This window comes from Bison bison, unplaced genomic scaffold (assembly GCF_000754665.1).
Source record: "Bison bison bison isolate TAMUID 2011002044 unplaced genomic scaffold, Bison_UMD1.0 scf7180017862979, whole genome shotgun sequence".
Classification (NCBI taxonomy): domain Eukaryota; kingdom Metazoa; phylum Chordata; class Mammalia; order Artiodactyla; family Bovidae; genus Bison; species Bison bison.
In genome coordinates this window covers 3203583-3220507 of record NW_011493551.1, presented here as the reverse complement: position 1 = coordinate 3220507, position 16925 = coordinate 3203583, and the positions used below count along the sequence as shown (strand labels likewise).

The following is a 16925-nucleotide window of genomic DNA, read 5'->3' as shown; positions in this document are numbered from 1 at the left end:
TGGAAGAATCAACCTTCCTGACTTCAGATAATACTACAAAGCCACAGTCATCAGGACTGTATGGTACTGGCACAAAACCAGAAATATAGACCAATGGAACAAGATAGAAAGCCCAGAGATAAACCCATGCACCTATGGGTACCTTATTTTTGACAAAGGATGCAAAAAATATACAATGGGGCAAAGACAGCCTCTTCAATAAATGGTGCTGGGAAAACTGGACAGCTACATATAAAAGAATAAAATTAGAACACTTCCTAACACCATACACAAAGATAAACTCAAAATGGATTAAAGACCTAAATATAAGACCAGAAATTATAAAACTTGTAGAGGAAAACTTAGGCAGAATGCTTGATGACATAAATCAAAGCAAGATCATCTATGACCCACCACCTAGAGTAATGGAATTAAAAACAAAAGTAAACAAGTGGGACCTGATTAAACTTAAAAGCTTTTGCACAGCAAAGGAAACTATAAGCAAGGTGAAGAGACAGCCCTCAGAATGGGAGAAAACCATAGCAAATGAAACAACTGAGAAAGGATTCGTTTCGATTCATTTCCAAAATATATAAGCAGCTCATACAACTCGATGCCAGAAAAACAAACAACCCAATCAAAAAGTGGGGAAAATACCTAAACAGACATTTCTCCAAAGAAGAAATACACATGGCTAACAAACACATGAAAAGATGCTCAACATCACTCATTATTAGAGAAACGCAAATCAAAACTACAATGAAACATCGCCTCACACCAGTTATAATGGCTGTCATCAAAAGGTCTACAAACAATAAATGCTGGAGAAGGTGTGAAGAAAAGGGAATGCTCTTGCACTGTTGGTGGGAATGTAAATTGATACAGCCGCTATGGAAGACGGTACAGAGATTCCCTAAAAGAACAGAAATAAAACTAGCATATGACCCAGCAATCCCACTCCTAGACATATACCCTGAGGAAACCAAAATTGAAAAATACACATGTATCCCATTGTTCATTGCAGCACTATTTACAATAGCTAGAACATGGAAGCAGCCGAGATGTCCATCAACAGATGAATGGTTAAGGAAGTGGTGGTACATATACACAATGACATATTACTCAGCCATAAAAAGGAATGCCTTTGAGTCAATTCTAATGAGGTGGATGAACCTAGAACCTATCATACCGAGTGAAGTAAGTCAGAAAGAGAAGGATAAATATCATATTGTAATGCATATATATGGCATCTGGAAAAATGATACTGAAGAATTTATTTACAGGGCAGCAATGGAGAAATAGACATGGAGAATAGACTTATGGACATGGGAAGAGGGGAAGGGAGGATGAGATGTATGGAAATAGTAACATTGAAACTTACATTACCATATGTAAAATAGATAACCAACAGGAATTTGCTGTATGGCTAATTCAGGGGCTCTGTATCAACCTAGAGGGGTGGGGTCGGGAGGAAGACAGGAAGGAGGTTCAAAAGGGAGGGGATATATGTATACTTATGGCTGATTCATGTTGAGGTTTGACAGAAAACAACAAAATTCTGTAAAGCAATTATCCTTCAATAAAAAAAAAAAAGAATGATGGAGTATACACACTTTTCCTTATTCCTCTGATTAAGTACAGAGGGAAAAAACTTAGGTATTATTTATAAAACAAACATGAAAAAATTCTCAAAAGTGAAGAGAGTAAAATAGGCTGGGAACCAGGGAACAGTATAGTGGTGAGTTTATTGGTTTAGGGTTTTTTGGGGTTTTTTTCCCTCTTATAGCCCAGACTTGGTTCTAGAAAAGCTGGCAACCCAGAAGCACCTACAGATCAAACAAAAAATGTGCCAACAAAAGCCTGCTCTCTTTAACCAAAGGACCAAGAAAGGAACAAGCTAGCAAAACAGAAAACTTTTAGACAGTAACCACTCTACTCTAGTCACACAACCATAGCGGGAGAAAAGTGCAGTACCATCCCCACCCCTACTCGTGCCTGCAAAAGCCAAGCAGGAAGCCAGGACTCTTACCCCGGAGGGGCTGTAATACAGTATCTCTGTGCCTCCATCAGTGAACACCTAGTGAAGAATGCCAGGGCTTTTCATTACTGCTAGATTGTAATAAAGATCCTCCTCACCATCCCCACTCATCGTTACTGGAGACCAAATGGAGAGCTGGGATTCCCCTACTCGACTGTTAGAAATGAGGTGCCTCTTCCCCCTCCCTGGGGTGCAATCAGAGGATGCCTAGTAGAGAGTTAGGACTTTCACCACCACACAGCAGTAATGTGACTACTCCCCACTCTTGTGAGTGGGTGCCATGTGGGAAGAAGTAACAAGGCCCTCCTACCCTTGAAGTCAGGCTAGTATATCAATGGAAGCCTAATGGGGAGCTGGAACTCTTACACCCACACTCCAATAAGGAAGTTCCCTAATCCCTGAGTGTTAATGGAGGACAAGTGGGGAGCCTAGACTTCTACCCATACCAGGCAGTAACAAGGCAGTATTCCTTCCTTATCCTTTCTGAGTGGTGTCCTAGGAGGCCAACCAAAATAAAAGATTTAAGACCCAGAGTCCTATGATGCAATACCCAAAATGACTAGATATCATGTGAAAATCACTTGTTATACCAAGAACCAGAGGAATATCAACTTGAATGAGAAAAAGCAATCAATAGATGCCAACATCGAGATAACAAGAGATGTTCAAAATACAAGGCTGTTAAAGCAGCTGTCATAAAAATATTTCAATAAATAATTACAAGTATTCTTGAAACAAATATAAAAAAATAGAAAGATAGAAAATAAGTAGGAAGTCTCAACAAATAAATAAATGAAGAAGAACCAAATTGAAATTTTAGAAGTGAAAGTACAAAAAATGAAATAAAAAACTCAGTGGATAGGCTCAACAGAATGATGGGAAAAGATGAAAAACAATCAGTGAATTTGAAGATACAATAACAGAAATTCCCCAATCTTAACAACAGAAAAAAAAACACAGACTGGGTTAAAAAATAAAAATGAACAAGAGTCTCAGAGATCTGTCGGACCAAAAGATTTAACATTTATGTTGTTGAAGCCCCAGAATGAAAGCTGGTGAGACTAAAAAAATACCTAAAGAAATAACGGCTAAAACTTGCTATAACTGGGCAAAAGATGTAAACCTTTAAATTTAACAAGCTGTGTAAACCCCAGATACAGTCAAAGAAATCCATACCAAGATACACCACGCTCAAACTGCTGAAAGCTAAAGACTGAAAAATCTTGAAGCCAGTGAGAAAAGTGGCACCTTGCATGGGCTACTCAGTTGCTTCAGTCATGTCCAACTCTTTGTGACCCTATGGACTGTAGCCCCCAGGCTCATCTGTCTCAGGGATTCTCCAGGTAGTACTGAAATGAGCTGCCATGCCCTCCTCCAGGGGAGCTTCCCAACCCAGGGAGCAAACCTGTGTCTCTGTGTCTCCTGCACTGGCAGGTGGGTGGTTTACCACTAGCATCACCTGGGAAGCCTGCACTTTACTTATAGGTAAAAAAAAAGAAAGAAAGAAAAAAAAAATTTAAATGGCGGCAGATTTTTTTTAATCAGAAATAATGAGGTCAGAAGAAAGTGGCAGTTTTTAAGGGCTGAAGGAAAGAATTGTCTACCTAGTCTGTATCCAGCAAAAATACCTTTGGAGAATGAAAGGGGAATCAAGACTTTTTCAAATGATGGGAGTCTAAGAGTGTATTGACAAAGACCTACCTAAAAGAATGGTTAAGGTAAGTTTTCTTTAAAAGAAAGGAATGATAAAAGATGGAAACTTGGAGCATCAAGTAGGAAGAAAACTAAAAAGGCAAAGAGTGAATAAATGCAATAGATTTTCTTTCTCCTCTTGAGTTTTCTAAACTATGTTTGATGGTTGAGACAAAAATAACAGTCTATTGTGATTGTCGGTGTTGTAAAAATATAGGAATAATGCCCTTACCTTCCACAGAGGCAGTTGATCTATACTATCTAAAAAAGTTGGACATAGTAAAAGCAAAAGCATGAATCCATTAAAAAAATTTATAAAAAACATTTTAAGGAACTAGTTCTGATATATAACATAATATATAATGTCACTCTAAAATTATTGATATTAGTATTTTTATTATTCCTACATGTATTTATACATGTATTTGTATGTATATACAGGTGCATGTATACAGACATACAGAACTGACTGGCATGATTTTCTCTGAATGTTGATAAAGTTGGTGCACTGAGATTTGGTTTAATCACCAAATTGTTTATACTTTTCGTTGTCATGTTTAAGTTTTAAAATGTGTGTATTTTTTAACAGAATTATTTTTATTATATTTAAAAATCATGAATCAAAAGAATAAAAATAATTTAAAGGAAAATTATAAAATATTAATGATACTCAAATTTAATTATACAAAAATGCAAATACTGAAATTTAAAATAGTTTCTTTGGGGGCTCAATTCACATTCCATACAGCACAAAAACCAACCTTATATTTATCCAAATCTTGAAGTCTAATTAATAGATGGATACCTCTCTCCCCCTCAGTCTGTCCCTCTTAACACAAATAAACACATATACACACACATGCATGTTTGTTCATGATAAATGTTATCGTGTTCATCATAAATAGTTTCTTTCAAGGCCTTACATGGGGAGAGCCAGCCTATCTTTTAAAATGAAGACATGGCTATTGTTGTGAAAAGAATTATACTGGTGTAAGGTTTTTCTCTAGGTGCAATATTCTACACAGTATCTATACTTCAAGGTATAGCTCTATGACATTGAGTTTGCTGGGAATAAATGTTAAATGTTGTTTTCTAGTTGCTAAGTGATATCCCGGAGAAGGCAATGGCACCCCACTCCAGTACTCTTGCCTGGAAAATCCCATGGATGGAGGAGCCTGGAAGGCTGCAGTCCATGGGGTTGCTAAGAGTTGGGCACGACAGAGAGACTTCACTTTCACTTTTCACTTTCATGCATTGGAGAAAGAAATGGCAACCCACTCCAGTGTTCTTGCCTGGAGAATCCCAGGGACAGGGGAGCCTTGTGGGCTGCCGTCTTTGGGGTCGCACAGAGTCGGACACGACTGAAGCGACTTAGCAGCAGCAGCAAGTGATGTCCGACTCTTTTGCGACCTCATGGATTGTAGTCCAACCGGCAAGAATACTGTGGAGGGTTGCCATTTCCTTCTTCAGGAGGTCTTCCTGACCTAGGGATCAAGCCCACGTCTCCTGCATTGGCGGGCAGATTCTTTACCACTGAGCCACCAGGGAGGGAACTAAAATATACAGAGTATTGGTGAATGCAGCTAGAGCAGCAGTGTGTGTGTGTGTGTGTGTGTGTGCACGCATGTACAATTATGAGTGCTGGGTGTCTAGAAATAAGCAACATCATCATACAGAGGAGAGCTGAACCTCTGCTTTTCCTGCTTGTGTGATACATGCAAGTTAGGATGTGCAATTTCATTGACAATATTGATGCTGAAATAAATCTACCTCAAACTATGGCTGGCCTTCAAAGGAAAACTCAGGTTTTCACCAGCAGCCTAGTGGAGGACTCTGGATGTAAGTCAAAAGGCTGCCACCCACTGATAGGTAGCTTCCATTAACTGACCTCCCTTCCAATATTCTAGATTCCATGTCCTCTGGTCATTAGTAGTCACCTTAGTCATTGTTTCACCCTGAACTCAGTTTGCCTAGATATAGAAGAATAAGAATCATCTCTCCCCTCCTCAACTGTCCTTGCATGATATTAGAATTCAGCCCATTGTTGACAGTTACCTAGACAATTCAAACTAGAGTTCTCTGGGTTAATCTTTTTATTTTCATAACAGGGACCATTTTCTCTCAAAGGACAACCTTTTTATTATACACTATTGATCAAACAGATTGGTGTAATGGAGCTTCGTAGTAATGAATACGTATGTACTAGGAAATATAACAACATTGTTTTCTTATAAATAAACCCCCAAATATCAGTGGCTTAACAATTAGACATTTGTTTCTCAATAACGTCACATTCAATGCTGAGGTACCTGGTGGATGGCCTTTTATGTGATTTTTCAGGATCCTGATTTTGTCCATCATGTGACTTCTCCTTGGAGACTCTTCCATTCATCTGGCAATGGAGGAAAGAATATATAAGGAAGGACATGGCTTTTTAATTTCTGCTCAGAAGTGATACACATCTCCAGCTACTCTAGCCTAAGGTGACACATCACTTCTGCTCACAATGCTTTGACCTGTTAGTCTGATGGGCACCCCTTTTGTGATCTAGGCAGAGGTATAATAGGTTCTGGCTAGGCTGCTGCTTCTTGTACACAGCTCTGCACTGTGGAAGGGGAGCACAAAATTTGGGTGGTCAATAAATTATCTCCACCCTCTCCAGAGGAGCAAGCCCAGGTAAATGTGGGGCTCACCTCAGGTGCCATGCCTTTCTCAAGGATCACAGCTTGAGTTGGCTGCTGTCTGACCAAAGAGTTGTTATGTATTTGTGTTCAATTTTGAGTTGTCTGTGACTGGAGGGTAATTCTAATCTAATCCATGCTGGCTGGAACAGGAAATACTACTTAACTTGGTTTTAATCCAGCATTTCTTAAACTTATTTTTGACAATAGAGCCCCTTTTCTTCGTATAACAATTACTGATAAAAAAAAAAATACTTTGAAAAACACTTGCAAGAAAAAGAGTAAAGTTATACCATCTCCATTCCTTTACTTATCTCCCCAGGTTTTTGCTTTTGTTATTGTTTTGCTTGTGCTTTTATTTGTTATAATTGTTTCATTTTCTTTAGCTCAGTATTGTTTAGGTATTCAGGATAGTTGAAATAGGTAAGACTAAAGAAAGTTGAAAAGCAGCAACTTGATTACAGATAAATGAAGTAAGCACAGTAGTCTTCATAACCCTTACACTTGCAGAGCAAAGTAGAGGGGAACGTTTTTGGTATCTGTTGCCTAGTACCTACTTGGTCTCTGGTTTCCTAGTTACCGTGTTTCTTGTCTTTTTTTGTTGCACTGGACCTTTATTGTTCTGCTGGGGCTTTCTCTAGTTATGGGCAAGTGGGGGCCACTTTTGATTGTGGTGCATGGGCTTCTCATTTAGGTGGCTTCTCTTGTTGCAGAGCACGTGCTCTGGGGCACAAAGGCTTCAATAATTGTGGCACACAAGATTAGTTGTTCCAAGGCATGTGGAATCTTCCTGGACCAGTGATCAAACTCATGTCCCCTTCATTGGCGGGCAGATTCTTATCCACTGTACCACCAGAGAAGTCCCTACTACATCTCTTTGAGCCACAGGTAATAATCTGCAAAACAGTAAGTGTTCAGGAGGTTAAATGAGACACCATATGTAAAACAGCTAGCAAAAAAAAAAAAGGGGGGAATTTAATACATATATGGCTCCTCCCTTCCTCATTCTCCTCTCTCTGTTTTCCTAGTTAGTAATGCACTAATTATAGTCGAGTTAGTTGTAATATTCAGCTACAATGGCAATTATATGAAAAGAGGTCAGGGAAAGATTGTGGTAACTGTATAAGCTCCCAGTTTACAAACACTGAATGAAAATAAATACTGCACATAGATGGTTAGATTCTAGTAACTTAGATCGTGCCAATCCTATTATTGATGACCCCACAGTTAAACTGACCAGGAAGCTAATGACTTAAGCTTCAAGCCCTTCCCTTGCATTGATTCCTAGGAATGCTGGGAGTTGCTCAGAATTGTAGAATGTTCTAGGTGGTGAGGGGGAAGCTGCTGCTGCTAAGTCGCGTCAGTCGCGTCTATGTGCGACCCCATAGACGGCAGCCCACCAGGCTCCCCCGTCCCTGGGATTCTCCAGGCAAGAACACTGGAGTGGGTTGCCATTTCCTTCTCCAGTGCATGAAAGTGAAAAGTGAAAGTGAAGTCTCTCAGTCGTGTTCGACTCTTAGCGACCCCATGGACTGCAGCCTACCAGGCTCCTCTGTCCATGGATTTTCCAGGCAAGAGTACTGGAGTGGGGTGCCACTGCCTTCTCCAGAGGGGGAAGCATTGCTGTGTAAACATTTCTGGTAAATTGCGTAAAGATCGCTCAGAAAAAGAGGGATTTGAAAGAAGTTTCTGGGAGTTTGTTGTGATTTATTTTGTCATTCTAAATAAATATTTACTTTTGTACCTAATTTTGTGTTTTGTACTTCTGATTTCCTTTTCTTAAAGAGGGTCCCACAAATTGTTTACATTTCAGACTCAAAACACACAGATACACCCCTGCTCACACTTTTGGTGCCATCACGTGCTGCTACTCTGAAAATTCCCAGAGTTGCCCCCCTCAGAGCCTTCTGCAGATGGCTTTCCTATCCCTCTCCTTCCCTGCTCCCCTGGAGCTCTTCTTAGCACTGCTAGGATCAAGGACCAGCTGTTTGAGTCCCTGCCAAGACAATGTCTCTCCACATGCATTGTGTCCACTGGGGAGAATGATTAGGGCTCGAAGCTCAGGACCCAAAGTGTGCAAGGAATTAGGAGAGAGAAAGATTCAAGAAAATTAGGCCCTTGTGACTGTACTCAAGACTCAGGCCCACTCTTTTGGTGAATTGTGGGTTAGATTATACAGACACCCATGCTTTCATTAAATATATCTTTTGAGTACTCATTACGTGCCTGATGGATTGCCTACCACCTTGACTGTTACTTGTATAATTTTTCAATGATAACATTTTACCAAACTCTGAAATTCCTGTACCACAACCCTTCAGTCATTTGGGTGACTCCTTTATAGATAATATAAGAACTGGTTGAAGAAAGCCAAAAGACATCTACATTTCATAGGACCTTTTTTTTTTCCCTAACAGCATTTATTTCATCCAAGCTCTACTTCTCAAAGTAGTTCTGAACACAAGATAATAATGTTGACCCATAGCAAAGATGATCAAGAATAGTGCAGCCTCAGAAAGCAAACCAAAGGTAAATATGAAAATGTGCTCAGTGGGAACCCAGAGGGAGGCCCTTGGAGGAGGGGAAGATAACAATTTATAAAGCTTTGGAGAGACTAGCATCAGCCTCTCCAGTGTTTGACTTCAAGGTGTCAGAATAGCCTTTATAGGTCAATAGGGTTGTTCTAGTGATTATCCAAACTTCTCTCCGATCCAGTGGGGAAGGCCCCAGTTTTATGGCATTACCTGCCCAGGCAGGAGGCAGGGTGTTAGAACTCTGAGTAGACAGCCCCTCCTCCCTGAAAGCAGCAGGCAGCAAAATAGGTCCGGAAATTCCTGAGCTTTGGAAAGCCAGCACTAATGCAATTACCTGAAATAAAAGAAGAGGTCAGATAATAAGGGGCAAAGGTTTTTCCTTTTAAAGTAAAGAGCCAGGTAAACAAAACCAGCTGCCCCTGGAGCCAACAAGCTCTCCTCATTAAATGTTTTAAGAGGCTAATGGGCATAAGTGGCTAATTGGAGTACAATCCTGAAGACTAAATCTAGGGGCCTAGAGAAGGGGGAAGGGGACTCAGGGTTAAGCAAAGAAGAAAGGAGATGAGACCTGCTCCTGGCAGAGGATCCTATCTGGCCAGAATGGAATGGAAACAAGAATAAGATGATTTCATCTGGAGTCTCTAATATTTGTTTGGATCTCTGTGATACCGGCTTCTTGAGAATCAGCTGCGACAATTTTATGTTTATATGCTAGTGGAATAGTATCTGGAGTAAGTTTTTAAAATAACTAATTATGGGAAATTTTATGTATATTTATGATGAAAAGTCTGAAAGGGTACAAGTCAAAATGTTAACAATGAGTTTCTCTAGGTGTTGGACTTACCAGTGATTTTTCATTTTCATATTTTAATTTTATGTGCATTTCCTATTTTGTCTATAATGAGCACTTGTTTCTTTTATAATAAACAGATAAAGGGCAGACTTTTAAATAGGATGAAAAGCATTAAACAAAAAATAAAATTTAGAACAAAAGAGAGCAAGAGAGTTGGTGAATGAATTGGTAAGTAGTTCCATTTACTTTGTATACTCTGTCATCTTTGCTGCCTTCCCAGGTATGTGCTTGGCATGAGCTACCGATCTGGAGGCCAGCAGAGGAAGGGATGATGGTCACTGGTACTGAGTCGGACAGGCTCTTTGTCCACACACATGTCCACACCATTGTCCACACACAATGGTTTCTAGCCCATTGTGTTTGTAGTAGTAGTTCACACAAAGGGTATTTCTGCACAGCCTCTCCTTGCTTCAGCTTTTAGTGGAATATCTCAGCCATTTGTGGTGTGATCCTAAGAGATACTGAGATTTCAAGAGAACTTAGAGGAGGACTATGATTTAGAGGAGGACCTAAAATTATCCATCTAAGCATTTCTAGAACCAACCTTTCTGCCAGGTTTATGTGGAAGATGCCAAAGCACATCTTACTGGCAAATTCCCTTCCTCTGTCTTTACCTTCCTTTCCTATCTGATTCTTTTGGTCCTCTGGTGCCTTTGTAGCCGTCACTAAGCTAGTTACCTCTTGAGAAGAAACCTTGGCAGCTCAGAATCGTCTTTACCCTCCCAGTTAGGAGGACAGAGGAAAGCACATCACTGGACAGTCAGCTGGAATCCAGTCCCACTTCCACTTACCCAGTCTTGGTTAGAAATCAGCATCTTTTCATTTTTAACAATTTATTCTTTCCAAGTGGTTATCATAGGCTCTTATGTCCAAATCTAACTGATATATTGAGCCCTTTACCATAGGCAGCCACTATCAGAGAGCCAAATCTCTGGAATAGGCAACATTTTTCAAATAACTACAAACTGCTGACACTGAATGTTTTATAAGAAGCTTCACATATATAAAGTCCCAGGGTACCCAAGAAAAAGGCTCAGGTATTTATCAACTCATACCTATGGTTCAATTGTCTCCTCTCTTAAAAGGGAATACTAAATTCTGTAGGACCAAAGTTCTTATTGGGAAATAGATGGGGAAACAGTGGAAACAGTGGCTGACTTTATTTTGGAGGGCTCCAAAATCACTGCAGATGGTGATTGCAGCCATGAAATTAAAAGACACTTACTCCTTGGAAGGAAAGTTATGACCAACCTAGACAGCATATTCAAAAGCAGAGACATTACTTTGTCAACAAAGGTCCATCTAGTCAAGGCTACGGTTTTTCCAGTAGTCACATATGGACGTGAGAGTTGGACTATAAAGAAAGCTGAGCACCAAAGAATTGATGCTTTTGAACTGTGGTGTTGGAGAAGACTCTTGAGAGACCCTTGGACTGCAAGGAGATCCAACCAGTCCATCCTAAAGGAAATCAGTCCTGGGTGTTCACTGGAAGGACTGATGTTGAAGCTGAAACTCCAATTCTTTGGCCACCTGATCCAAAGAGCTGACTCATTTGAAAAGACCCTGATGCTGGGAGGGATTGGGGGCAGGAGGAGAAGGGGATGACAGAGGATGAGATGGCTGGTTGGCATCACCGACTCAATGGGCATGAGTTTGAGTAAACTCTTGGAGTTGGTGATGGACAGGGAGGCCTGGCATGCTGCAGTTCTTGGGGTTGTAAAGAGTTGGACACAGCTCAGCGACTGAATTGAACTGAAAGTTCTTATTTCCCTAGTACAATATAAATGTGGATTTATGTTTGCAAATGAAAGTTGGTGAAACTTCATGGTAATATGGGGTTCCTTTGGCATCCAAATGTGAATCTGACTCAGACTGCAATTATTAAAAAGACACTGTGATGGTCAGGCTGGGGAAGGGACTCTTATTCAGGCCAAAGACAGAGGCAATGTTCAGGGCCACAACTGAGAAGCTTTTAGAGGATCTCCCATTTCTGTTAACTTCTCTGATTCCCTGAGAGAGCTCATCTATGGCCATGACTTCATTCATTATTTACAAACTGAAGAAAAGAAAACAGCAAGGTCAACATTTTCTATCTCAACTTTTCTCTATGCTGACTTCTCACATCTCCAAGGACCTGTTTTCTCTTGATATTCTCTGTGTCTTTGATATCTCAGGCAGAATAATTTCTCTCCTTTGACAAACCTAAAACCTAGTCTGAATGGCCGACATGTCCTTGGCACCAGTGTCCTCTAAGACATTCTCTCTCATAAGCTCATGATCGTCACTGACTCCCTTCCCATCTCTCCTACACTCTACAGCTTTATTTTATTAGTTCTTTCTTCACAGGCTCTCACTTCTACTTTTTCTGTGACCTCCCATACTTAGACTCAGATTCCTTCTTGCCTGCACTGTTGAGATAAGATAACCTCGTCGAACTGGTTTCCTGCCTAGAGTTCTCTAGGCTCTCGTCTAATTCATGGCCCTCAGGATAGCCTGAGACCAACTGAGAATGATTGAATCCAGCTTGTTAGGTTAAGAGTGGGGCCAAGAACAGGCTCTAAAATGCTTAAGCTAAAATTTTTACTGGAATTCCTCCCCCACATGTCACATGAAGGAGGAGATGGACTATTGCTGGGTCCAAGAAAACAGCTGTTGAGTGAACAGTAAGAGGAAGCCAATGTTAGAGCCATGGTAGAAGAACCTTTCCTGGGTTCGAGCTGTGCTACAGTGGATCTGTACTAGTAGGGTATGAGAGTCGATTCCCTGTCCCAGATAATCACTCTCAGGGATGTTGTCACTGGCTTACCTACTTTAGACCACATGACCACTAAGATCTTTAGACTCCAGACTTTTGCAGCATAATCACAGCCCTCCCCATTTCATTATCTCTCTCTCTCCATCTCTCTCTTTCTTTCTTCCTGCCCACCTACTGGAAATCCAGACTTTGTTTTTGCTACTCCATAATACCCTCATTCCAGATCCTACAGTGGATGAACAGTGTCTTTCTCCAGATAGGTGTTTCCCTGCTCACCCCGTCCCATGGCTTTTTAGTTTGGGTTGCTACCACCTTGGATATTTAAGGAACCTGGAGGACAGATTTGGTTATTGAATACCTTCTGTGTGCCATGTTCTGTTCTCAGCATTTCTCCTGATTTTTATTCACAGGGTACAGTAACCCTGTGAAAATATATGTTTGGGTTCTTTTTAAACCAATTTTAAAGAAGGGGAAGCCTAGTATCATATAGGTAGTATATGGCAAAGCTGAGCTTAAACCAAGGCTTTCAAACTCCAAGTTTTGCGTACTTGAGAAAAGTGACCAGAGGAAGGAGGGGAAGACCGAGGCCCCTCAACCCTGGGTCATGGACTATGCGGGATAGGATGCATGTTCACAGGGAATCCTACATATTGAAAGAGTACATCTGGCACTTTTATCTCAAGGAGCATTAAACTATATGTGCTGCCAGCAAAACTTACATTTCTGATGTTTAAAATAGTTACTGGGAGCAGACAAAGAAAAAAGAGGAAACTATAAAGTATTTGATCAAAACATAAAAGAACACTAATTACAGTACATTTTTAACATACACATAGTCATTATGTAATATAATACAAATATTTATGTCCTTCATTATGTGTTATATTAACATTGCATGAATTATTTTTTTATTTAAACACTGCAGTGTTTTCATATGCCTAGCTTTCAGGTAGTAAGCTGTCTAATCACAACTTAAAAACAATTGGAGGTGCTGACAGTGGAGTACTAATAGAGTTGTGAGGTGATGGATATGGACATTACCAGCTCTGTGTGTTACACATAGTAAATGTTTATTGGATCTGAGTCTAGCATCTAGTACCAGGAATGAGGTGAAAGGTCCTGTCATTGGTTTGTTTTATTCCCTAATATAAGTAACCACCCAAATTTTCAAAAGCATGTACCCTTTGCCACAACAATCTCACTTTTATAATTCTATACACATGTAATTTAGTCAATCTCCTATTGTTTATGACCCCATCTTTGTGAGCTGAAAATTTAGAGAAATCAGAAAGAACTAGAAGTTGTTGAATGCTTACTGTATGCCAGATACTTTAGATTTATCTGTTTAATCTTCAAATAATCCTGGGAGGCAAATAGGCTACCTCTCTTTTAAGAATAAGAAAACTGAGGCCCATAAAGGCCAGGCATGTTGTCCAAGATCATATAGATTGTAAATATCTGATATGGAATTTGAATTCAGATATCTCTGGCTCCAAAACTTGGACTCTTTCCAATATACCAATGATTTAAACATTAGAGTCTGTGGAAATGTGTGACGTGGTGAGGGAGGCCAAGGGGAAGGCTGAATGGGAGGCACTCAGCTACCACCCACACTGCAACCAGAGCACCTGGTTCAAAGTGTGATTACAAGGAATTTTAACCATTCCACTACATCACGTATTGGAATGGCAATTTAACATTACAAAGGATTTTCACATGGTTCTATAACATGTACTGAGAGGTTGGTGACTAACTAAAAATGACATGGTCTATCATTGTTCATCAACCAAGGAGACCTAAGTAGATTGGAAAATGCACCCAGGAGTCATAAGTTTTGACTTAAATTAAATTGATTTAATTTGAAATTTTGCAAAGATGAGTATTGCGATGTTTAAGATAATGAAGGTCACTTAACCCTGGACTTAGTCTTCAGAGTAAGAATTCTCAGAGAGTCACACAAAGCCGGATGGACTTGTTTTGGTTGAATGTTAACAGTGTAGCGTCAGCACAACTTGATGTTTCACTTAAGCCATCTAGCAGAACCAGGGACACTGCCACCCTGAGGAGTGCCAACTGTTGCTATTTTAGTATAGGGCACCTGGACTTTAGTCTGTCTTTCTTATTTGTTTTTTCATTTATTGTAGAGGTAGAAGGAGGTTGACTACAAGGTTTTTGCCAGGGAAGTGAACTGGAGATGAAATTTTTGTGACACACTCACTGCAGAAGGCAATGGCACACCATTCCAGTACTCTTGCCTGGAAAATCCCATGGACGGAGGAGCCTGGTGGACTGCCATCTATGGGGTTGCTGAGGGTTGGACACGACTGAGCGACTTCACTTTCACTTTTCACTTTCATGCATTGGAGAAGGAAATGGCAACCCACTCTAGTACTCTTGCCTGGAGAATCCCATGGACGGAGGAGCCTGGTAGGCTGCAGTCCATGGGGTCATGAAGAGTAGAACACGGTTGAGCAACTTTACTTTCACTTTTCACTTTCACCCATTGGAGAAGGAAATGGCAACCCATTCCAGTGTTCTTGCCTGGAGAATCCCAGGGACAGGGGAGCCTGGTGGGCTGCCGTCTATGGGTCACACAGGGTCGGACACGACTGAAGTGACTTAGCAGCACTGCACTAAGTCTGACTTTTTGTGGTTGGTGTTCTCTTATTTAAAGATGTGGAAACCTTTCAAAATGTTTGAATAGTCTTGCAAACCTCTCACATACCTTCATTATTTTAAAGTGGGAGTAAGGATGGTATGGAAGGGATGTTAAATTACTTTCCCTATGGAGGAAACAAAGTAAGCTTTTCCCCATTAACCAATTCATGTTATGGATTCCTATCAGTTCCTATAGAGCAATAAATGCAGTTTCAATGGACAAAGGCTGAAAAAAATCACAGTATTAGCCCACAAATGGACGTAAAAATAAAGAGGATAAGATGTTTATTTTTGTTTGAAAAGTATGCAGGATCCAAACTTTTTTGAATGTAAAAGCTCAAGTGAACCCTGGGTTGCTGTTTCTCAGGCAACAGAGACCTCTGGCTAGAGAAATACATTTGTAATCTCCTGCTTGAGATTTTACCTGATTCTTATTTTATTTTTATTCCAGTTGCTACATTGATGGCCGGGTGGTCAAGGTGATGGACTTCCTGAAAACTCGCCTGTTAGACACACTCTCTGACCAGATTAGGAAAATTCAGAAAGTGAGTAAAAATCTCTGGGGAAGAAGAGGAGAGAGTTTGGGAGTAAGGCAAGGAAAGGTCACAGGGTTCCAGCTAGATGGTAGCACTGTGGATAGTACAGTCTAGACTTGCATGGCCACGAGCTACCTCTCACAGTTGATGATTGTTATTTATTGTTTTTAGATTGAGAAGGATTTGAATGTGCCATATCCAGGTTTAAACGCTCCTATATTTAATAACAAATACTTTGTAATAGTTTGCTTCTAAATTGTGAGTTTCTTAAGGGAAGGATAGGTTTACTTTCTTTTTGTAAGAGTTTATTTTGGATTAGTTTAAGGAGAGGATGATTACATTCATTTAATGGAATTGTGGTCTAGGGTATTGGCAATTTTCAGCCACATGTACAGTACTCCTAGGCATCTTAGAATCAGCCAAGTAACATCTTACTTTTGTAGACATAGATTAAGCAATCACATGTAGGTCATATTAGCAAGAAACCTGTGGTCAGTAGTTCTCAAACTTGAGTAAAATGAAAATCACTAGAGGCTGCTTGTAAAATTTCCACTCTCACTTCTGATGTTTTGACTTAGTGTGTCTGGAATGGATCCCAGACATCTCTGCCTTTTAATAGTCATCTGTCAAGTAATTCTACCCAATGCAGATCACATTTTGCAATACACTAGATTAGTTAAGTCTGAATTGTGAGGATCTTATGTCTACAATTTCCATCTGCCTCTACAAAATAGTATCTCATCTTTCTTTAGTTTCCTAGTCAGGTACTTTTCCAGGGAAAAGTGAAGGTGAAAGTCACTGAGTCATGTCCGACTCTTTGCAACCTCAAGGACTATACAGTCCATGAAATTCTCCAGGGGAAAATACTGGTGTGGGTAGCCTTTCCCTTCTCCAGGGGATCTTCCCAACCCAAAGATCGAAACCAGGTCTCCTGCATTGCAGGTGGATTCTTTACCAGCTGAGCCACAAGGGAAGCCCTTTCCAGGGAATGGAGACCTTTTAAACATTCAACTTCCTCTTGGGCAAATTAAATACATCTTTGCAAAAAAAAAAAAACAGGTAGGCCCCCACTAATATGGGATGAATAGGGGAAGTTCCCTGGTAGTCCAGTGGTTAGGAATCCATGCTTTCAGTACCAAGGTTTTGGGTTCAATCCCCAGCCATGGCATGGCCAAAATATATATATATATATATATATA

At 40.2% G+C, this 16925-nt stretch overlaps 1 protein-coding gene across 1 annotated transcript in view; it reads left to right on the top strand.

Moving 5' to 3' along the window:
- HPSE2 (heparanase 2 (inactive)) overlaps positions 1-16925 on the top strand; it is a gene marked incomplete at its 5' end in the record, with an annotated part of 275793 nt that overhangs the window by 91539 nt on the left and 167329 nt on the right. The window contains one exon of the mRNA XM_010833116.1: positions 15642-15735. Within this exon, the coding sequence (XP_010831418.1) occupies positions 15642-15735 (94 nt within the window). The remainder of the gene's footprint in view (positions 1-15641; positions 15736-16925) is intronic.